Here is a 24,602-nt window from a genome sequence, read left to right as displayed (position 1 = left end):
GTTTCCAGAGAACATGGCAATAATTTAAATTTAGCAGAGTTTTGTACAGTATACCTCAGCTCAGAGGTTCTCTTCAACCCTTGGTAGAAGGGTGGTTTGTGGTCAAGGCTCTGGCACTGCCTGTAAGCACAGAGATCCATGTCAGAAGGGAAGGATGGGGCTGTGGGAGACAACTCCCTGCCCAGGCTTTCTCAGACCTTGGCCTCCATGTAAAGTCTGCCGACAAGGACACTAGTGAGGATGCTGAGCCTGCGTGGGTGGTTACATATGTGTCACCTTTAGTACCTCTTAATATTCTCCTGAGTATAAGGTTCCATTTCAAGATGGTTCTGCTATTGAAGGTTTTTAAAGTTATAATACTGAAATAATTATGTTCTATGAAATTATATTTAGTAATTGTTTAGGTAATTACAACGCTTTTATGTAACTGTAATAAATAGAGTCACTAAAGGTAGTTTAAAAGAACTAATTCCACCTGAAGTCGCTGCATCATCACTTCCTCATTGTAACATTGTCTTAAGCTAGTTAGAGAATAAAGGATTTTAAAAGCCCTTCCAAAATTTCCCATTGCCTCCTTTATCCTGTACACTCACCCAACAACTCTTTCTCACACAGGCACATCCATCACCCCCACACATCTCTGCACACCTACTCCAGTCCTGTCTCGGTTCCATGTTTTGCAGCACCTGACTGCTCGCCTGTGAGTCAGGGAACTGCGATGGAAAACCTCTCTGTGCTGAAACCAGCAGACGTGACTCTTGGCTGAGAGAGGAAACAGGCTAAGGTTGTGCCTTGTCAGGGATTTTACTTTTCCTGTGCACACTTCATTCTAAATTCTCTGTTATTTTAATCTTAAAAGCACGCAGCTTAGAAAAGTCCACATTAAAAAATACATTTTGCAAATGTTAAAATACGTTTTGCAAGTATAAAGTATATCCTACCATCTGTTTTACAGACATTTGAATTATTAGAGCTTTTAATACTATTTTTAAGGTCTTTTATAGCCAGTCTTCTGTTTTGAGAGATGAGATTTAAAGGAGTTCATATTTTTATAATGATTAAAATTCTGCATCAGGATAAGTTGAGTCAAGTTAGCAGGTCAGTGGGGAAGAGAGGGGGAAGGGCCAAAATATTTTATTTAAAATATTCTGAAATGGTATATTATGTCATTTGCTAAATTAGTGCTGTTGATGAGCCTTTGTAAAGGTATTCTGTGAGGTGTTCATTTTAATTGTAAGCTTAAAAGCACTAAATATTTAAATGCAGTTTGGGGAAATATTCCCTAGTCAGTGACTATGTATTATTGATGTTTTCACAAACAACATATGAGTAAGTGAAGGTGGAGGGGTCTGTATTAGATTTTCCTTTAAGAGTAGCAAAAATCTAAGCAAAGAGCAAAATCATGACACTGGATGACTAACAGTTCTTTTTGTTTAATGTGTTACATTTCTGTGAGAATAAAGAGGGCTGCACTTTTTCAGAAACATGGTCACTCCCTGTGAAAGGCTTTCCTACAGAAGTAGTACGTTCACCTTTATTGTTTGCCTTTGAATTTGGCTTCAAGCTTGATTTCTTGCTCCTTGTTATCTGTCTGTACGTAATGTGTACCAGGGAGAGACAAGCACCTAAATTTGACTTCTTCATTTTATTGTATGGCAAAAGAACACAGAAACAGATATTTGCAGGCAGTGCTTTTCACAGTAGCTAAAGATTAGTGCCACTGTACTGCTCAAAATTAACAGTATAAAATTGCTATTGTAGCTCCGTATCACTTGCTTGTTTTAAAATGCATTTTTAAAAGTATGTATGGCATTATGTTTCATAATCAAGTAAATGTTTTCAAGAAAAAAGAATAATAGCTTTATATTATAACTCACTTCAGAATGAGAGGTGTACTCTTTACAGATGCTTTTAATACTAGATGTCAGGTTGTGTGCCTCCTTTTACTTGGTTTTTCCAAGTTGGTAAACGAACATTTAAAAAAAAAAAAAGAAAAGAAGAAAAAGAATGGGGGGAAGCATGCCTCTGAGAAAATCAAAAACTGAAATGTGAGCCTGAGCTGTTGTGAGTTGTTTAAACTGTTGGCTCCCAAACAGGCATTGACAGGTAGTCCTGGGAAGACACTGCTGTTCCAGTCCTGAGTGCCTGCAGCAAGCATACATGTGACACTGGCATAAAAGAAATGAAAAACATTTGAGCATCTTATGAGCAGGATAACAGTCAAAGTTACTACCTTTTTGCAAAAGAACCTAACTTGGTAAACTAGTGAACAAAAATCTCAGTTGGGATAATGCCTAAGTAGGCAAAATTCCAGCATTGAATCTATATTTTGCTTGTTAAATACATGTGAATTATTTCTCTGGAGACCTTTGTACAAGTGTATTTAAATAAGGCATTGAAGTCCTCCGTATCACCCTGCTCAAAACCCAGCAGCAGCTTGTCCTCCTGTTGTTTTGGGCTCATCTATGGCCTAATGCTTTCCCTGAGCTATCACTGCTTCCCTAGCTCCTGCAGAAACTCAGTCCTGGGATCAAGATTCCTTTTCTGTCACATGAGATCATGTCTTTTCCACCTACCTTCATGTCTGAAATTTCTGTTAAAATTGATGTTGCTCGTTTTTCAGATAGCAGTTGGGGAAGTGCCTGGTTCTGTATTCTGTGTGTTTGGGGTTTAGGTTATACAAGCCACACGCAAGCTGAAAAATGTGGGAACTGTCTGAACCTTTGATTTGTCCGTTTATGCAGATAGCTCTGTTTCTTCAAATTACAGAAACTAGTATGAAGTATTTTTTAATTCTTTTATCATGTGAAGGACATGGTGCAGATAGCAATAAATAACGCTTATAAAGCATTTTGCGGCTGTCAGTATAGTTTTATTCCTACTTCAGATCTAGGCCTTTGGTTGCCTTTTTTTTTTACTTTCTGGCTGTGTTTTTTGGTCCCAGCTACTGAGGGAATACGCTTTTATCAACATTTTTAATTACTAACATAATTTTTATTTTATTAGTGATGTCACTGATTTTGTCTTTATAATGCAATTTTAAAATTATATGTATGTGATGGTCGTTATCAACTGAAGGCAATTCTACTGATTTGATGGCACTGGAGGGAGCTAAAGACCATGAGGACAAGGTTCATATAAATACTTTGTTGAAACACAGTGAAAGGATATCCCATTAGGTTCACCTGTTCTAATTGCTCAGAGCAGCCTATAGTAGGGGACATATGTCAACAACCTATGCATTTTATATTAAAAATGGCATCTGAAATTGAAGCAAGCGTTCATTTGCTGATTTGCACTCAAAGATGTTGGGGAGGTTTCAAACAAATTTATATTCTGTAGAGGCACTCTTTAATTCCACTAAAATTATTCATGTTGATTTTCACGTAAATGACTTTGCTTCAACAGTCGTCTTAATCTAAGTTATCAGCAAATACTCTTAAATCTGTCGAAGATCCCTGTTGCACCTGATTGATTTAAGTAGATTTTGAAAAATCACTAAATTTAAAGTTTCCTTCCAAGTTCAGCCTCTGTAGAGCACAGGAGTGATGCAGTCAGTGATGCAGTTATGTTGGTTTCTTCTGCTGTATATAAGTTCTGTGACTTTAGCTTACAATTAAAAACAGCTTACAACAGAAAAATCACTGACCTAGTTCATAGATACAGACCTCTTTCTACTTTTCAGAAAACATCCATGACAAAAAATATATTAAGAATATGGGTATTTAAGTGGGGGCAGGGTGGGAGAGAAGTTCACAATCAACCATACTTGAGTACTCACTAGTCCAGCTTGATGGCTTTATAGATAGTAAATACCATGGAAACAATTTGTTATTTTCTTACAGTTAAGTGTTAGACTTCAGCTTTTCCTTCCTTGCGTAAAATTAAAAATTGTAGTCTTTAGCGTACAGAGCTTAGTAAAGTGGAGTACCTATGAGTTTGATTCTTCAGGATGACAGTCTTTGAGAGTCACAGGAGGTTAAAACCATTTCAAGCATCAGGAAAGAGAGCAATTTGCAGCAGGTAAGTCACAGAAACATGCTGCCACATCAACTCTTCCCTTCACCGTGCCCAATTCCCACCTTCATGCCTGGGGTTTGATTTCCCTGGGAACTCTCCAGGCCCAACGTACTACTTGCCTTTCATTCTGCTTTCTGTAATGCATGAATTGTTCAAAGATCACTGATATTTTGATTTCGGATTAATTCACTGCTTGTTTTATTTTAAACACTGATTCATTAATAGGGATAAGTAAAAATGAAGGCAGGCAAACAAAACTTTTAAAGTGTAGAGAGGAGGGATAACATCTCATGTCTAAAGCAATAGATTTGATAGTGTTTTGCAAGAGACAGGATTATTGGTTAAATCCGAGTCTCTGGTGTGTTTGGCCCACTAAAACTCAGAAAGAAAACTTGGAGAAGAGGGACAGAAGGCAAAGTGAAGTGAGAAATTTTGTTAGGTGAACGCTTAATTGCTGCTTCTTTTCCCATGTTTTTTTGTCGTCTTTTGCAGCCTACTTAAGAAAAAGTTAATAGGGATTGCGCCATGTTCCCCTCCATTCACTCACCATATTTCTGCTCCGGGCTTGCCCTGGAATCAGATCACGACGTAGTGATCTCATCCATACTGTTACCTTTCATTTCTGTACCCAACCTTGGCCTTGGATCAGCTTACGTTTCTTCCTGGCATGGTGAAGTAATTTTCTGGGGCGGGGCGAGGGACTGTTCTGAAGTTATTTGACATATACAGGCTTGTATTGCAGAGTGAGCCTTGGAGGCACTCAGTAGTGAGTTGTTTTGGTAGTTTTGAGAGTGTGAAAATACCTTCATACAGGTTCGCAAAGTAGGAGTGAAGGCAGCTGGAGGAGCCTCAAGTGTTTGGGGTTTGTGTCGGTTATCGATGGGGGAAACTGTATGGGACGGGTTTCGTTTGAAAACCAGTAATTGAGTACAGTCCCAGGCAGATGGCTGTAACATTCGGGATAAAATGTGTCCCCGGTCAGTTGGAAGCATAAAGGAGAACAGATCAACTGCTTGGGGGAGGCATCCCTCCAAAGCCATCACTGGAGGAGGAGGGATCTGTAGGCAGCATCTAGTCAAAGTGACGAGTTAATGGCAGAGGGGATCTGGCAGGCGTCCTGGGGGTGCTGTGGAGGCCCCTCCAGCAAGGGACTGGAGTGTTGGCTGGGTTTGGGTTACCTCGTAGTGTTCTCTGCTCTACAGCCCTCTTCCTCTCGTCTTTCTCACAGACAAAACCGGAAAGTTTGTTCATTGTTTGAGCCAGAAGGGGCTATCTCATAATAATTTATGAATTGCTTTCTTAAGGGAGAAGAAAATTAATATATAATTCTTTTTTATGTAATTTAAATCAAAACTTGCATTTGATTATAGGCTCTTAAACTAACTTGGAGTATCTTTATAAAAACCAGTAAATCCTGAATTGCACTGCATTGCATGTTATAAAGTACATTTTCCAAAATACTTCTGTGAAAACTGCTGTTTTCTGAAGCATACATTGCTCAGATGGCAAATGAGCAAACTGGATGTGGTAAAAGGAAGGGGGAAGGGGAGGGAAGTTTACATACAGCTTTAAGCCTGGATGAAAGTTACTCTACAATTTTTAGAAATGAAAATATCCATGTAGGGACCTAAAGGAATCCTGTGGGCTGATGGTGCAGTTTGTGTGGAGCGTGTGCACGGTGCCTTTATGGCATACGGAAGATATTTTACTGTGGCTTAAATGCTTATTATAGTTGCAGTTTTTTGATTACCATCTGTAGTCTCTATTGGTTTTTGATAGAGCAACTAAGATTTTATATTTTGGGAGTGGTGTTCGCTGTGTTATATCACACTGACTACTATTTCCAGTGTCTGTGAAATAGCAAAGTCTTTACTACTTCAGTCTGATTCCCGAACTGTTGCCTTCATGTGCTGTAGAAAATACTGACTCTCCTGATTATACAAATGTCTTCTGTTGGGTAATATTGACAAATATACTGAATAACATTTTTGACATAACATTCTGTTCCCACACAGATAATTTGGATGTAATTGAATGGGTTGATCAAGAGCCTGTGCTAAAAATATGACATTTTCTCACCCACTAAGTGAAAGAAAATGCTTGCTCAAAAGGCAGTTTTGTCAAGCAGAGCCGTTGGAGAGTGGGCTGGGTTATGCCGCGACTACTGATTCTGCCTTCCACCTCTGAAGGCACAGCTCAGGTCTGGCGTGAGTTGCAGACACAGCTGATTTGTAACCTCAGCGTAGTCCACGGCTGCAGTTTTTCCCTGGTGAGGTTCCGAAGCAACAGTGTTGAGGGTGAGGAGGAAAGCAGCCGTCGTTGCAGCCTGGCAGAGGGGTTTGGGGAGCCACGTCTTGTACCAGACTCGTGGAGGCACTGAGCAGCCTGTGAATGATTTTAACTGGAACAAAGTGCTCCAGCCCGTGCAGGATCCCATCCAGGATGCCTGTCAGACTCACAGGAGTGCTTAAATACACTTGAGCCAAAAATGTACAGAAATAGTTAGAGGGGGAAGTTTTGAAAATCTCTTTTCTTCTGTTTTTCCTTATTTTAACAGTCTCCTGGGCAAAAGACTGCATTGTTACAGTTTCAAAAGCAGTATGGTTTTGCTGCAGACTAGGGGAAAAGAAAGAAAAATAGACCTCAGAGAAAGACTTACTGTTTAGTATGCAATAAAGTAACTTTTATACTTCTCCCAATCTCCTATCAAATAAATCTCGTGCTAACAAGCAATCAAAACCGTTTCTCTGCCCACCGCTCCACACAAGCCGAGCCACATTGTACCTTTCTAGCCTTTGAAACTGCCTGTGCCTATTTTTATTTGTCAGGCTGGGGCTGGGCTGGCCCCATTCCAGATGTGTCTCACAAGATTTGGTGCTGATGAGCTATTTATAGCACTGTGGTTCCATTGTCATGGCAACCGTGCTAGAGGCCAAGGCGGCTGGGAGCTATTTCTGGACTTGTGCTGTAATGTAAAACTGATTGGGAAAGTTAGTGCATCCTCTAAGCCAGACTAACTTTAGACAGGCGGGGAGCGGGGGGGGGGAGACAACTACAACTTCTTTAAATATATTTTTCTTTTTCTCCTACCTTTTCCCCGTTTCTCTCTTTGATCACTAGCAGTTTTTGAAGGGATAATTTGCCTTCTGCTGGATTTGTCCAAAATTCATTCATGCCTCATGGCCTCCCAGCAGATTACGCTTTTTTAATTATGCAGTTTAGGAAGCCGGGTGCGTAACCAACCTTGTTTTTAGGGCAAGGTTTGTATTTCATGGCAACACAAAAGTAAGGGGCCTTTGCTGCCTGGTTGATAGGGTATGTTTAGGGGGTTTTGCAATAGTTGCAGTTCTTTATACCCCGTAGTTTTAATACTCTATTTTTTGTGTGTGCTTCATGTTCTCCACACCATATAAGGAACTGTAACCTTGATTACCACAAGATGATTCCAAATATATGGAGTCATACTTTTCAGCTTTCTCATTATTTGCTACAAAATTAAACCCATGGTGCCCCTCCGCCTCCAAGTGGCTGGAATGCTGCGAGGTTCTTCTGTAATTACAGCTGGGGCCGCTCTCAAAATCACTTTTCTGGGATATGTACACATTAATACTATCTATAATTAAATTCTGAGTTTTAGCCTGGTTTTAAATCTTTGTTTGACTTGCTACTTCGATAAAGAAATCATTAACAACTGTTTGACTTGAAATTTGAAATTAAAGAAAATATTTGCAGCTTCTCGGGAAAGTTTTCTAAAGAGTTGTCTTTTGTTTTACTTCTGTTCAAGTCTTATACTACATTTTTAAGTTCATTTACAATATAAATCTGGTTTTGAATGAGGTCCTTATGTCTGAGAACTGACATGCAGAATTCTGTTACAGGAACACCCCATGTGAGATGTGTTTACATGCAATATAGCGTTCTCATAATTATACCAATAATATTTGTTACAGTACTGTCCCTGTGTGCCTTTTTCTGAAGGTTTGGGGTTTTTTTCCTTAATTTTCTTTGAGAAGTAGTTAAAGTAATTGCAGAGGTTTTGATGGAATTTTCTTTATCTAGTTTTGTTTAGGGGAAGAAAAGAACTATGCCTTTCTGAATATTTTTAATTGTCCAGTAACATGTTTGTAGCACGTGTTGTGTGACCACCTTAACAGTAAAAACTCCACCTTCACACATCATAGAAAATGTCAGTATATCTTTAAAAACAAACAAAAAATAGTCTACTAATGTCCCAATTTTATTTTTTAACTTCATTTTGAGGAAAAACATGACAAGCTTGGTTTCATATACTGTCTGTGTTTGCAAGATACCATAAATTCTAGCAGATTGAATGTTTGCTTATTTTATTTGCATTATTCCTGTAGCTTTGCCTGCTCTTCTGCCTCTCTTACAAAATAAACTTGCTGAAACGTAAAAGAAATCTTTATCACCAGTTTAAGGAATAGGAATTCCCCCCCCCTCAATATTCTGCTTGCTTCCAAGAACAGAAGCAGGCAGACTTGAGGGACAGTCGATGTGTACATGCGTGCTTGCAACTGAAAATAACCCCCGTGCCCTGGAGTTATTGTCAGCGTATTGGCCTGCGTGGGAAGCCATGGTTTTGACACTGTAACAGACCTGGCTTTTTGGGGTTTGGAAAATTCTTCTGTTATTAACGTGTTTTTAAACTGTGTTAGAGTACGTACATCATATATTTCTCAGCTCGAATACCCTTTTAAATAGAGTATTATGTCTTTGTACTGATCCTGTGACTCTGGCTTCAGCGTAGACAGCGTAACTAAAGAAAGAATTTATCAAATAGTTAACTGTTTAGCTTTTAAGAAGCTGTTATTAGTTATTAACATAAAGGATTATGGCAAGGACTAAAAAGGGAGTAAAGTAAAAGTAAAGCATGGTCTGTTCTGAGAAATAAAAAATACACTCTTGTCTATAAACACTATTAATGTTGAGTTAAATTTCAGTTTAAAATTACTTTAGAGAGCTGTGAGTTAGTTTTATAGTCCTGATAGGGTATAGATAGATAAATAAGAATCTGCTGGGCACTTGCACAGTTTGGTCCATAGGAAGATCAGTAAACAAATATTAATTTCTTTTTGGACATAGAAACCTGAGTTGTAAAGACTATTTTAGAGGTGGTCAGGGTAAATACAGCTTTAATTCTTAGTAAATCTTGATAATTCTTAGTAATATTCTGGTTAATTCTTAGTAATATCTTGATATAAATACTCATATGACAGAGGAAATGAAAATTCCTTTTCCGCTGACTCAAGGGACTCTGGGCAATTAACTTATTCCCTGTGTGCGTACCTTTAAAATAGGGTTGATGTAAGGTGTGCATTTCAGGATGCAATGGTAGGGGCAGGAAATGCAGCATGAATGAAGGCAGGCAGGAGTTGTGAGTATGATTTACTGTCTGTAAAATACCTCGAGGCTTTCAGAGGCAAGAAACTTCACAAAGACAGAGTTCTAGTACTCCTGTTGAGGGTTGTAAGTTATAAACAAATGCTGTATTTAGTTGGGATTAAAGTTCTGAATTCTTGATTTGCAGTGTCTTACTGACACTAAAGGTGAGATCTTAATGTCTTTTAAGAGAGACCTTTTTTTATACAAATGACATTATGACTTGACAAAAAAGAAAAAAATCTGATGGAAATAACGCTCTTCAAATATAGGTGTCTTGTCAGTTTGAAGAGACCTTTCCAGTGTTGTTCTAGACTGAAAACAAAAGCTGCTCTTCACAAAGCAAAAAATATTTCTTGTCTGCCAACCATTTCATCAGATCACAAAGAGTAGAATTTCAAGTTACTGTTTATTGAAAAGACTGTCAGGAAACGCTCAAGGAAAGGCAGTCTGATTTCCCCCTCCTCATTCTTCCCAAAATGATGAAGTTGTGTTGTTCCTTGAGGTGTAAGATTTAATGTGTTACTTACCTTTTCAGCAGGGAAAAACGAGTGCAGGCTGCAGTTCTTAGTCTGGCAGCACCATTGTTCATTCAGGAAATTCCCCCCCACATAGGGATAAACCAACTCTTTCTGTGTGAAAGCACTCCAGAATAAATCAGTAACTGGTATATATCTTGATGTGAAAAATGGGACATGGTTTTGACACAATAGGCTTTTTAAAAATTTGGAAAGAACTTGGGATATGTGTGTAACTTATTTTGACTTGCAGGAGTTAAGGAAAGCTGTGTGTCTCTCTGTATGAAGACTGCCTCCTTAGTACACCCCTTAAAATTAAAGACACTTGATTCTTCACAAAGATCTGTTTAAAACATTTCACATGTGTTTTTTCCTTCCTGAAGCTGAAGAAAGTGACCCAAAAATAAAGCGCATTTTATATTTCAGATAGTTCAAAATTTTTATTAATACCTCAGGGACATGTACTGCTGTCCTAGAGATGCTTATTCTCCAGTGTTGCTGACTAATGACCTAAAGTCTTCCCCCCGCCACCCCCCGTGTCATAGCAGTATCGATGTTTTATAACACAGGCGAAAGTGCTTTATACTAAGTGACAGTATTTTGCAGAGCAATAACTGATCCTGTTATTTAGTCATGTCCAGAATATGGCCCTAAGTGAGAACTGGCAGCGATGCTGAATGAATGATTTGCTTTCTGGAAAATAGCTTTCCCATATAATCTCTGGGAAAATTTTACAGAAGAAAAAACTGACTTTGTAACTTGGTGCAAGACTTGCTTGCAGTATAAAATTTGGTTTCGTGGTTTGACAGTTTTATTTGAATTATTTCACCGAGGTCACTTTTCTTTCTCCCTGTGAAATTCATTGCTGACATAGTAGATGGGCATATCTCCAGTAGACTTAGAACAATCTATAACAGCAGTGAATTCAGCACACAAAGTAGTACTGAAGTGTACTGTGTTTTGGGTAGAGCATAACAAGAATTAAAAATAGAAATTAATGGTCGCGAATTTGTTTTTATTTTGAGTTAGACTTTGTTCTCATCTCACTTGATTATTAGTTTAATTTACTGGATAAATTATTTGGTCTTGACTAATATTGACTTAGAAGTCTGAACATAGTGATTTGATCTTTTCTGAATTCTCATGCTCCCACTGTTGCTCCTTATTTTAGGTGTATCAAACTAGATTGAATTTCTGCTAGTCTTTTCTCCTTACAGGCACATTTATTTCTCTGTTGACTGGCTGAAAGAATAATCCCCTTTCTTTATGTTTGAGCGAAAAATCAAACTGGTTTTTAAAGTCTTTAACCCTTTCTAAAGTTGCTAGAGCAGACTTCTGTGAAAAGGCACATACACAGGAGGAAATCCTCATTTAACGTATTGCTTTTGCTCCATTTTCCCTAAAATGTAACTGGAAGTGGGGTAGGTTTTCTGGGAGCTATCACGCAGTGAAAGGCTTTCTTCTTGAATGAGTATTGTTACGAGTATCAGATGTTACTGAATGTTGGAACTTGTTTTGGGGGAAGAAGAAATGTTTATTCCATTCGAACTTGTTTTACCTGGCATGAACATTGCTATTGGAATTCATCTCAAGTACAGTACTGCTGCTCCTATGTGGCTGATGTTTTTCAAGGAAATCATAGGCCTAAAAATAGTCTGCATAAACAACAGTAAGAGGTTTGTACTTTCAGTTCCAGGTTTTAGCAATATCTTGTTGTTATTTTCTAATTGTCAGTTTCCAAAATCCATTAAGCTGATTAACAGAGTGTTTAAAAACAAAACAAAAAAATACACCCAAACCCAAAAATCCACCTCTTGCGGAACCTTGCATAAAATGTTATGCTTGGATAAACTGCGTACAGAAAGGCTGGGTCATTGTAGTAATCACCTTTGTATCTTTGTGAACGTGTCACGTTCTGAACATTTTTCAAACATCCTCCAACTTGTGAAATTGCCACATGATTCTGAAACTGGTTTTAAGGGAAAATATAATGGGGCAACACTTGTACTAGTTGAAATTCATGATTGTTGTACGTATTTAACATCCTCTGTGTACTGAACAAAGAGCTTTACTTCTTTTCCTTTGGATTAAAAAAAGAAAAATAAAATTGCTTAACAGCCTGGAAGAGATGAGGAAAAAAATCCAGCTTGCAAATTGCAGAACACAGTTTGTCATCAGTTTTATTCTTGTATATGTCTCCGTGTCACCTTTCATGATGGAAATTGATCTTTACACTTTGTCTCATATTTTTAGTGGCATGTTCACTGAGGTACATTTTAATTTGTTTAAAATTCTGTAATTCAGACTAAACAAAAATTACTTTTCATTTGTCTCTGAAACAAGATGGTCATCTAGTTCCTGATGAAAAGGGCATTACACTGAAGCTGCTGTTAAAATATACAGTTATTTTTCTGCCTTCCCCTGCCCTTCATTAGATGTTTTAGAAAGTCAGTTGGGAAGCAGGGGCTGAAACTGAGGGCTAAGACCCTTACTGATTTTAACGGGGGTTTGGTTTCCAATTTGTGAATCTGGAACGTGGCTACCTTTTCCCCCTTTTAAATTGTTGCCTGCGACTGTAGCTAATGCACTTCCAACATACTTACCAATGTGTAGGGATTGGAAGGGAAAACTCACCTTTTCTTTGTGATTTCTGCTTCATAAAGAAAGTTCATGCATAGGAACTTAAAAGGAAACAAAGTATATTGATTTTATGTGATTAATCATTAACGTTACAGGTAAAGTTAATTGTAGAAGCATTGCTAGATCTCCTCATAATACTGAAATAGAAGATGTCTGAGCATGGTGTAGCCCTGCTGCATACTTGGTGTTGGACAGTGTGATCGGGGGTGCAAATAGCATAAAACCTGCATTCTGAAGCTGCTGGTTTGTGACATCTTCAAGTCTCACAGTAACACCACAATAAAACAGAGTTAACAAATCGGTTCCTTGAGATTTTTGCTCTTCGAGTTGAAGTGAAAGAAAATTAGAAAGTTACAGTTAATTGGTAAAAACATTTTTAAAATGCCAGGATATCCTCTTTAGCTAATGCCTAATGAATTTGTATAAAATGTATCCTTTTATACCCATTTGGCCTACTGCTGCTACTTCTCCAGAAAGTAAACTGAAAAACTGGTACCAACAGTTGACAGAAAAATTAGTATTCCTTCTCACTTAACTGAACTTGTAAGGAAATTGGCTTAGGGTTTTCATTTATTAAAAGAATTATAGTAACAATAAATTAAAAAAAAAAATCATCTTTCAGGAAAATTACATGTAGGCAGTTTGAGTCATTGCTTTACTGTTAGCAGTAGCAGATTATATTTTAAAATTTGTACAAATAAATTACCTAAACTACTTGTATGTTTGTTAGTGGAGGGAGGGAGCAGAGTGAGGGGGGTTGGAATGAGATTACTAGACCTGATTAATAAAACTGTGGATTTGGCCCTCTGCTGGGTGGTGCTAGGAAATGCATGTTTTACATACTAGCACACGTATGTTGAGCAATTTAAGTGTATTCAGCATTTTGCGAATCTTGAGTGCATTAAAATATAACAAATCTTATCTAGGAACATCAGTTACTAAAGCATTAGATAGTTTGTCTAATTTGAGACTGGAAAGTTACTCTTTTTTTTCTTTCCTCTCCCCAGTTTTCTAGACAAGATTGACATAGTCAAACAAAATGAGTATACGCCGTCTGACCAGGTAAGGAAAGTTTCATTAAGAAATTAGACAGTTTATCTGCCCCCTCCATCTCTGAGGATAACAGTCTCATTAATTTTCTAATTGCCATTTGTGGCACTAATACAGGTATTGCCACATACTGTACATATTTAGTATTGCAGTAAAAATTACTTTGTCATTTGGACTGAGATTAAGTTTATACATGTAAATGTACTGTGAAATTAAAATTGGCGTAGATTCAAGACTTAAATCATGCTTCTGTGACACTAAAACTCAAATATCCATTTGAATGAGTGATTTATAATATTTTATCCTTCTTGCTGAATAACTGTCATGCACTTTCTTTGATGCAAAGTTGGTTTGCATGTTCTCAGCCCCACTGGCTCCCACTGTAAACCAGATTTTGTAAAAATAACCTTTTAGAAGTTTGGGGTTTTTTTTTATCAGAGTAGGAATGGTAGCTTTTGTTTTGTTACAGATAATCTGAGGATCTTTTTAGGACCAAATCCCTAATCCAAAATCACATGTATATTCCTAACTTTCTGCCCGTAAATAATGCAATTAAGAATCAAGTGTACTTTTATAGGATAAATAACCAAAAAACCTATTAATGTCCCAAAACTTCTGCAGACAGTATTAATGAGGAGAAACAGTTTGTATCCTTTAAAATTGTTCAGGAATAAATTAATCTTTCATCCTTTTTAAATTCTGAATTTTTTTATAAATAAGGCTTTCTTATCACTGAAATAATTCTATTTACAAGAAACAAAATATTAAAAATATAGGTTATTATATTTGAAATTTGGAGCAACTAATCTTTAGATATGAAGCTTTAAAACAAGTATCAGTTTTACATCAGAGGCAAAGGGTCTCCTGCAAATGTTACTATTTATCTGCTGTCTAGACTCATTGTGAAGAACACCAAAACTTTCAAGTCCTAAATTATAAAACCTTTAGTTGAAATCAAAGTAGTATTTTGTAGTAAGGTATATGTGGACTATTAATCTGCAGCCTATGCAAATTAGCTTCTTCTAGATCAGTTACCTACTAGGGACTGTATATGGCTGTCACTGCTTTGCAATGCACAGTAAATAAAAGTCAACAGTTCCGTTTTAATAGGATTTTGTGGCACTTACAACAATTTCAGTTGTTTGTAGCTCACAACTACTGATTATCACTTTTGTGTCTACAGCAGATTTCAAATTTTATCTTTGAAAAGCTTAGTTCTTTTAAGATTTAAGTGGTTGAGTTCCTGGTTCTTTGAAGGAAAAAACAGAAAATTCTGAGACCTAGACATTTCTTTTAATAACCAAGCACTAAACAGTTGGGGGAGAGATCTATCTTCTGGGGTTGGGAATTATTTGGTGGTAGTTTAAAGATCCTGGTTTGTGCCACAATCCCACTGAAATCTGTGAATGCATCATCTAATCTCGAGAGATGGGTCTGTGCTGTTTTGAACAGTTGCATTTGCTTTAAGTGGCCTGTAAATGTTTCCTTCTATTCCAAGCTTGGCACTTACAACCTGCTTGTGAAATTATATGTACTTTAAAAGTTGAGCACACCCATATGTGTGCGCACATGTTCAGGATTAAAACTTAAAATGCAGCTTTGTAACACTGTTCCCTGTTTTTGCAGTACAGCATACATTGTCAGCACTGGGTAAAAGGTTTGTATTTGTTGCTGGATATGTGGTGAATTACAAAGTATCAGTGTTGAATCAGTGACTTTTCCTTTATGCTCTAGGATCTTCTCAGATGCAGAGTTTTGACATCAGGAATTTTTGAAACCAAGTTTCAGGTGGATAAAGTAAATTTTCAGTAAGTATCCTTGTGTTTCCTTTTTTCTTCTTTTTTTTTTTTTTCTTTTTTGCTTCCCCTTTTTTTTAAAAAAAACCAACAATGCAGACAAATACCAGGGTAAATTGGAGGACAGTCTACTATACGGTCATTGAGATTACTGTATTTCTCAAGTTGATGTTTAATAGAAAGCAAGTATTTGATGATTTTTTAACTTAGTAGTCTGGCTTTAAAAAGAAATGCAAATTAGTGTGCAATTTTCTGCTTTTAATTTAAACCACAAAGAACAAAATGTTTTAAATCTATTTTGACTAATGCCTTTTCTGAGTGTTTTGATTCATTGATAGTGACATATTTGACCAAAAACTTTGTACATATCTAAGTAACAGAAAATGCATGTTCTCTTTACTGTCCCAGGTTAGAAAGATTGCTTGACCCAAACAAAAACTGCTGAGTTGTAGTCTAGTCTTGTTGACTTTAGATCTGTGATACTTGTTTCAGCAAACGACTGGTTGTAGGACCTTTTTTAATGTCAGCTTGTAAGGGTGAAAATGAATTCGCAATGTACGTATGCCAGAATTTCTTACCTTCAAGTGTAGGTGGTAGTGAAAGTAAACATAATTATGTTTTGTGATGAAAGCTCTGTGTGGTATGTTGGTGGATGTTACCTGTTCAGGTTCTCATAATCTTCAATTCCTTTTAGGTTCTATGACATAGAAGTCCTGAAATTTCTGTTTGCCTTTGGGGAAAGAAAAGCCCAAACACGATATGTATTCTGACTCAATGTATGTTTTTTTCGTAGTATGTTTGATGTTGGAGGCCAACGAGATGAACGCCGAAAATGGATCCAGTGTTTTAATGGTATGATTAGAACTTATGTTTGTTTTTTTAATATAGTTCTCTGCAAAATTTTAATGCCCAATCTAATTTTCTCACTGTGTGAAAGCCATCTTCTTTTCCACGTAGCTTGATAAAGAATTATCTGAACAGTCATATGGGATGGAATTTTTCTTGACATGTGAACTTCTGTAACTGCATAGAATATCTTTAGGGAGAATGTAGCTGGAAAAGAATTCAAGTTTGATAACTTAACATAGCCTGTCCATTTTCTTTAACTTCCCTCTCTTCGTTTCATTAGGTTTTTTTGGTGGTGGGTTCGTGCATTATTTGCCATTTATGTAAGTGTTAGATTCGAAGCTATATTTTGTCTTCCAAGTGATGGTTTACATATGTTTATACCTTCAGAAAATAGACAATTACAGGATAATTAATATATACATAAAATCAGAATGTCATTTTTTTGTGCATAATTGCAGCCACATTGCTATGTCATGGGTGCTTCTTTCTGAATCAGCACCAACCCATTAATGCAGTATGAGATTGTAGGGAACATCTGTCTTGTTAGACATATTGCCACATACGGTATGTAACACACTACAGCATTGTACAGTGTAGCCTCAAAATGCCCTTGTCAAAAAAGTTTGTGATGGAGTTTATAAATCTTCACTTTCCTGGGGAACTATGCATATTAATATAATTTTGTGAAAAACAGCCCTAAGGGGAAGGGCTTAATTCCCATACAATTTAAATTAGGTAGTTTTGTGGGTATCCTGAACTATTGCATGTACCTTCACTACAGCTGTTTCTTTTACTCTGTATCTCTGTTTAGATGTGAAAACTTTCTCCACACAAGTTTTCTTAAAGCTAGGGTTGGTGAAAATATTTCTTTTTCTTTTTTGTTTGAACAAAATATTTATGAAGCTATGCAAAAATCTTATCTTTTTGTAGAAAAGCTACAATGAGATCCTACAGAATAGATAAATTAGAATGCAACTTAGAATTCATCGTATTTTACTATGGTTACTGTCATAGAGTATCACCTAAACACCTTATGTATGTGTGGAACTACTGTGCAATATTTTCTTCTGTGCTATTAATAACAGATTTGTTTGGGTTTTATCTCTGCGCCTTCCTCTTCCTGTTACCTCATGATCTGACTCAGCTCTTCTGCTGTTGATGTCTGAGGTAGATGAGCCTGGAAGTCAGTGTAAGGGGTCTGGAGCAGCACAGCCCACAGAAACACAGAGGTCTGGATTCTGTGATCCTGGGAATATCTCCCAGGAAAGAGATAGGGGCCATTAAGCAGTATAGTACACTATAGGAGGACTAGAGCAATTAACCATGAATTCACAGCAATCTACTATTTTTATGATCAGAAGTGCCATTTGTCCCAAGGCCTTCCCCCAAGGGCCTCCCTGTCCTTTCTTGATAGTTCAGAGTTGCTTTCTAAATTTCTTTACAGCATTTAAATCTTCTTTAAATTCTCCTCTTGGCTTTCTTCAGTTTCTCTCTCTTGCTTTTGTTCCTTTCTTTACTATATTTTCTGTCAATGTCAGCTTCTGTTCTATAGTCCGCCTATCCTATTTTTAATGGTTTCTTCACTTTCTTTAATCTCTGGTACTTAGAAAGCTGTCAGCAATAGCATTCCAGCCTGTTCTCTTCATGAAGCTGAAAGTCTGGCAGTTTTTTATTGAACTCCGGGTTTCTTGGATATTTTCTCTGAAGTTTGGTATTAACTAATGCATATTTCTTGATTTAGATGTGACTGCTATCATATTTGTGGTGGCGAGCAGTAGCTACAATATGGTTATACGAGAGGACAATCAGACCAATCGGCTTCAAGAAGCACTAAACCTCTTCAAGAGTATCTGGAACAACAGGTCTGTGAATTGAAGTTTCATTGTTCCTACCACATAAATTAGTAATCCGATTTTATACTATAGTCAAGACTTCTGTACTGGGTTTGACAAGGATAGAGTTAATTTTCTTCACAGCAGCTCGTATGATGCTGTGTTTTAGATTTTGACTGAAACAATACTGATAACACACTAATGTCGTAGCTGTTGCTGAACAGTGTTTGCAGAGCATCAAGGCCTTCTCTGTTTCTCACTCTGCCCCCCACAGTGAATAGGCAGCGGGTGTGCGATAGGTTGGGAGGGTACACAAGTGGGCAGATGACCCAAACTAACCAAAGAGGTATTCTGTACCATAAAATATCATGCTCAACAATAAAAGGGAAAAAAGGGCAGTTTAGGAGGGTTAGCCATCTTGCTGGGTATTGGTTTACTCACGGGAGGTGGAGACTGATTGCCTTTGCATCACTTGTTTTATATTTTTTTTATCTTGACCCTCAAATTTTCTTACTTTTACTCTTCCTTTCATCATCTTCTGTCCCACAAAGGGGAAAAGTGAGCAAGCAGCTGTGTGGTGCTTTGCTGCCCACCAGGGTGAACCCACAACAGCAGCGTAGCCTGTGTTAACTTGCTTCTCACAGTGCAGCCCAAGCTGGTCTTTGATCACAACTGCCTACCTGTTACATTAATGTCTAATACACTCATCTAATTGAAAAGAACTGTGGAGAGTTACAAATTACTGGTTGCCATATTGAGGCTGAAGTAATTAAAGCAGTGACAGAGTAGCACACTAAAAAGTGGATATGCTCACCTATTTGATGTATTTGGATTAGCAGTAGAAAGCGGGCAACTTTCATTGCCCGCGTTAGAAAAACAGAAACCAAACTCCAGGTGTGTATGCCCAGAATTACACCGTTGGATTCCAGTGAAAAAGGAACCTTTCAAAATTATTATAGTGTGTCATATGACTGTTGTCTCCAGAACTGGATTAATTTCTTTTTGCTGTATGATCCTAGCTGTGCCTTCTCAGAGTGTTTGGTTTCAATTTTCTATAGGTGGCTACGGACCATTTCAGTAATTCTTTTCCTGAATAAACAAGACTTGCTAGCAGAGAAAGTTTTGGCAGGGAAATCTAAAATTGAAGACTACTTTCCAGAATTTGCTCGCTACACTACACCAGATGATGGTAGGATTTTTAAGTTTTACTAGCAATTCATCATTTCCTTGTTAATCACGTTTGTAATGTTTTTGGTAATTTCAGCTAAGACTTGAAAACTCCTACATAGATGTAATCTTCATTGTCTTTCAGCCAAACTGTAATGTTAAATTTTAGGTATGAATAATGAGAGAATCCTGTCTTTTATACATTTACTTTATTAATATAAACTAATCATGCCAAAATTCTGTTACTTTGCTGGTGTAGACCACAGTACAGCTTGTCACAAATACGTCCTCTGGACTTCCACTAGTCATATCTATAGTCATTTCTCTAACCTGCCAAATCCCTGGTACTATGACTGTTGTGATATTCCTTTGTTCTCCTGAAATCTTGCTGGTTTATATAATGTATTATGGTTTGTCTTATCTCATAGTCGGTTTTGCAAAGCATGTTTCTATCATATATGAGCAGAAAACAGAACAGGTTATGATTTTTAGGTGCTATCGTCTAAAAACATCTGTTTTAATGAGATACTTATTTTATTATTAATCAGCAACACCAGAGCCTGGTGAGGATCCCAGAGTTACAAGGGCCAAGTATTTTATTAGAGATGAGTTTCTTGTAAGTATTTCCTTTCTTTCAGTATTTCTTACATGATTCTTCTCAAATATAAGCTCTTACACACCTTCTATACTTGCAAAATGCTGTCACTTTTTGTGTTGCTTATATTTAACATCCACACTGCATAAAACACTGCTACATTTAAGAGCTTTACCGCTGTTAGCTGCTCTTCAGGTGTGTGTTTGTTGACACAGTACATAATTAAATAGCAAAAGAATTGGTGAGAGTTAAGAAACCTCAAATAGAATGATGAGTGAAGTCCTGCTGTTATTAATGGGGCCAGATTTTTATTCTGTGCATTATTTCAAAAGATAAAGACTAATCAAAAGATGCATCATTTTGTAAAATATTAATGTTCTTTTCATATTATCTTTCCCATTACTAGACAACTGAAGCTGTAGATTTTTTTAAAAAAATATTATTACAATTACTTGTAATGATGAGCATAGCAATCAAATTGTGGACCTGTTTTAAATGGAGCAAAATAAAATTTTGAGGGATGCTTTCTGTAAGTGTAAACTGGGGATAAAAACCTTGTACAGGGAAGCAAAATCTCACTTTCTTCATGGACAAACTGACTAGGAGCTGTGTGTCTAAATTCATCAAAGCTGCAAATAAATAACAGCACTTTCTTCAGTTCTTGTTCAACTTGGAAATTCCCCAGCATGCAGTGACCTTCTCATCGTATAATTCTGATCATTTTAAATTTCATGTTTTAGGTGAGTGTGTGAAAAATTGTGGGCATTTTGCCACTTAGTTACACCCTTTGAAAACACAACTCACTCATACATATCTTAACCTTCATTCATCTGAGTTTTGAGAACATGGGGGTTTTTCCCCAGTCAGTTTTATTTTAACCCAGTATCTCTCTCTTGCTTTTAACAGAGAATCAGCACAGCAAGTGGAGATGGAAGGCACTATTGCTATCCTCACTTCACATGTGCAGTGGATACAGAGAACATCCGGAGGGTTTTCAATGACTGTCGGGACATTATTCAGCGCATGCACCTTCGCCAATACGAGTTGTTGTGATGGAGAGCACTTTTTTCTGTGTTTTGGACTCCTTATTCCTTATTAAAAAAAGAAAAAAAAACACCCTTGCCCACATAGGGTGGAAGAGAACTGTTTGAATCTCCCATTGATTTGCACCCCTCAACTTTTTCTCCTTGCTGGACAATAGCAGCACTTCTAAGCTTGCTTCTGTACCCCTCGGACAGTTTGAGATGGCCCCTAACACTTAAAAGGCCATTTCCATGAGGATTCCCTAACACTGTTATTAACAAAAAAGAAAAAAAAAAAAAGAATAAAAACTAATTAATTAAAAGCCCTGAATGTGGAGCACCTGAAAGAATTGGGGATAAAAAATTAAAACATAAAATAAAAATTGGGGAGAGAAAACTTTAGGTAATTTAGCACTGTTGTGGGCATAATCATATAACCCGTGATCTCCACTTTCTATCATTCACTGCATCAGACTAAAGAAGGTGCCAAGTCACAGACCAAGTTTGAAGACAGACACTTGAGTTTGGTTCTCTGACTGTAATGTGGCTTTGAACGGAAATACTGACAATTCTACAACAGACCTAGACAGTGCAAAAACCAACTGCTACCTTTCAGAAGGGTATTTTTAAAACCAGTCTTGGTGGTCTAAAGACAACCATGGACATTTATGAATTGAACTGCGTATGGCCTGTGATTGCAGAAAGAGTTAACCACACACTGTTTTCAGTTTGTCCACTGATGATCCCGTCTGCTATAAAAATCATTATCTGGACTGTAGTCCTCACAGTCTTTCCCTTCTTTTTCTTCTTCCCTCCCCTCATTTTTTATTTTACTGCTGGATTATTATTCTTGTACAGACTGTAAAATGTATTATTTTGTACAACTTTATTGAAAAAAAATAACTTGTAGAAGATCTTTGTGCCTTGATTATGGCTGTACCTGTACAATGAGCTAAGATGTAAGTATGTTTGATTGCGCTGTACAGCTTTGTCAACCCTATCTGCAGCATTAGCTCAAGGTAGGGAAAATTTATCTGTAGTTTAGTTTTTCTGGTTTATAAAAGAAGGAAAAATACTGTTTAGTAAAAAAAAAAAGAAAAAAAAGAAAAAAAAAAAAAAGAAAAAAGTACAAATTGTGCAAACTTAACCACTTTAAAAGTGAGGTCTTCAACAAGTGACCAGATGTTGCAGCATCATGCTTTTTAATTTTTAGCTTTAATTCATTTAAATCTCTATCCAAATGCAAAACATGGCTTGTTTCTACATAAACCAAATTTTGCTACAAATTATAAATGTTAGTCTTTGGTCATTCATAGTCCTTTTTGCTAAAGACAAAACCAGAACAATAACAGACACATAGGGCATCATGCAGGTCTGGTGACCATCTCTAGACTGGGCCAAATACCCCACCAACCTCCACTTACGCTACGTGGGCATACTACTACCAGAATGACAAGGTGTGCACTGCCCTTGGATTTGGCCACTGAATTCCAGTTTCAAATGACATTTTTATTTCTCTTTTAATAAAGAGATACTTTAGAACCGTTTTGTTTTATATTAACTATATAAGTAGCTTAAAGTGAAGATGTGTGGATTTTTCTTAAACTTGAATAATTTATGCAAATTATATGCTTAGAACAACATGTGGTACAGTAAAAAGAAAAAGAGCAAAAATCACTGTAGCAATAAGAGAGCATGTAATTTTAGTAACTACTACACTGCTTTATATTTTATACCTAGGTGTTTTATGTCTCTGTGAGTGTGTTACTTTTTCATGTGTCTAAACCTACGTGTACAATTTGTACAGAGTCAGAAATTACAGCTGTAATAACACATCTAGAACAGTGTTAGCCTATATTACTCAAACACCCTTGTTCCCACTTCATTGACACCCCTAAACTGATCTGGATCTTACTACAGTGACTTTAAAAGGAAAACAAAAGAAACAAAAAAACCAAACACCAAAATACTTGCCTCTTTGCCTTTCACACAAGCTTCCCTCCACCCAAGAGACTGTGTTAACTTTCTTTTTTGGGAAGAGGTCCAGTTTCAATTAAAATTACGGTGTGGTCAGTGATGTCTGTGCAGCTAGATTTGCTTCAGGTATCAGATGCCTTTTTAATACTAAGAACTGCAACTGTTCAGAATTGTCAGTTTTCTTTGCTTTTGTGGCTAAACTTAAATGAAAATTTAATCCCCTAGTCACATAAAGAGCAGGGATTTGATGGAGTTACTGTCCCATCTCTCTTAGTTCAAAATTACTAGTGATCTTCCAGAAGACACTTAAATTGTCTAAAAATTTCAGCTGTGGTTGCTACTCATCTTTTAAAAATGATCTTTCCTGTTCACAGGTTTAGAAAGTTGCCACCTGAACTTTGTAGAACTGTAGGAGAACATGACTGAAAATAGCCCCCTGCAATTTAAGAATGTATCCAGTGCCTGTAGGTAGGTTAAGGGCTGGTGTTTCCACTAGGTAAAAATGGGACACACAGAGTGGAAAGGAAGTTCATTGTGAGCCTTAATTTTAATTACAGGAGCCAAAATATTTAATTTAGTGCCAACCCTTTTTAAGCCTAGGAGGAGTTGGTGTAAACACCAAATTTATAAATGGGGAAAACCTGTAGTGGTGTGAGGAATGTAATCTCTCATCTGAGAGAAACAAAGCACCTCCATTAAAAAAATAAATAAGCTTCTTCCTCTGATAATGAGAAGAATACATAGCAACAATGAGCTATATAAGACAGAAACAGTTTCAGAAATCTAAAGCTTTATATGAACAGAAATGTTTAGGGGATTTTTTTTTTTCTTGAGTGAGGAAAAAGGCAATTGTTTTTGAATATGGTTGAGTTGCACAAGTATGGAGTGTGTGTGTGTCTTAATGTCTCAGTATTGCCTTTGTTAGTCTCTTTATTAGTCCATGCAGTTTGGTGGCCTGGTAAATGCAAGTCTTAGTTTTTAACAGCTTTTTTTTTTTTTTTAAATACGAAAACATAAAGCTTTAATGCTTGCTATTTAATAAGTAACTGTGTTTTCTTCTGTCTCTAATTTAGTGGCCATAATTTGCAGTTAATTGAACCATTCCAACCTAATGCTTACCCATACTTCCTAGTTTTGTTTTATTTATTTATTTGAACTTCTTGTTTTCATGACTGAGGACTTCTGTCTCATTCATCTGTTTGGAAACTTCTGACCTTACAGCCAAAACTTAACTCATTCTACTCAGTATTCATCGTGATGCTGAAGTGTAAGATACCTGCAAATGTAAACACTACCACTTTTATTAATAAAAGCAAATACAGTGTTTTAGGGCACATTTGCAGCACTATAGTTGAGGTTGTGTCAGTATTTCCATTATAAACCCATAGAGGGTCTATATCTTGGCACTAAATTGCCCTAAGCTAAATCTTTGCCATACAAGGCTTCTGCTCAAGCATGATTTGGTGGGTTGGTTTTTAAACCGTTTCCAACACAAACTCTTGTTTCTGTTTTAAGTTATACAACTGTTTTGTTGGATGGGGGTTGGTTTAAAAAAAAATAACAAAAACAACAAACAAACCTGGTTCAAGATTGTTTTTGGCACTTCTGTAACTCAGAAATGGTTTTGATTTTAAAACAACCTTTGGCAAGCCAGTAACCTACAATATGGTCTGATCACTTTGGGTATTTTGTAAAAATAATAATAAATTGTAGAGATGTTGTGGTTTCAAAATCAG

At 36.9% G+C, this 24,602-nt stretch overlaps 1 protein-coding gene across 3 annotated transcripts in view; it reads left to right on the top strand.

Moving 5' to 3' along the window:
• GNAS (GNAS complex locus) overlaps positions 1-24,602 on the top strand; it is a 159,309-nt gene extending 134,707 nt beyond the window's left edge. For all 3 annotated transcript variants that reach the window (XM_074843105.1, XM_074843106.1, XM_074843107.1), the window contains exons 6-12: positions 13,586-13,640; positions 15,363-15,436; positions 16,218-16,276; positions 18,015-18,135; positions 19,164-19,294; positions 19,821-19,888; positions 20,774-24,602. In XM_074843105.1, coding sequence (XP_074699206.1) covers positions 13,586-13,640; positions 15,363-15,436; positions 16,218-16,276; positions 18,015-18,135; positions 19,164-19,294; positions 19,821-19,888; positions 20,774-20,920 — 655 coding nt within the window. In that variant the 3' untranslated portion in view covers positions 20,921-24,602. The remainder of the gene's footprint in view (positions 1-13,585; positions 13,641-15,362; positions 15,437-16,217; positions 16,277-18,014; positions 18,136-19,163; positions 19,295-19,820; positions 19,889-20,773) is intronic.

The sequence above is a fragment of the Strix aluco genome, chromosome 17, assembly GCF_031877795.1.
Source record: "Strix aluco isolate bStrAlu1 chromosome 17, bStrAlu1.hap1, whole genome shotgun sequence".
NCBI lineage: Eukaryota > Metazoa > Chordata > Aves > Strigiformes > Strigidae > Strix > Strix aluco.
The sequence above is the reverse complement of the archived record's forward strand: the minus strand, read 5'-3'. Positions and strand labels throughout refer to the sequence as shown.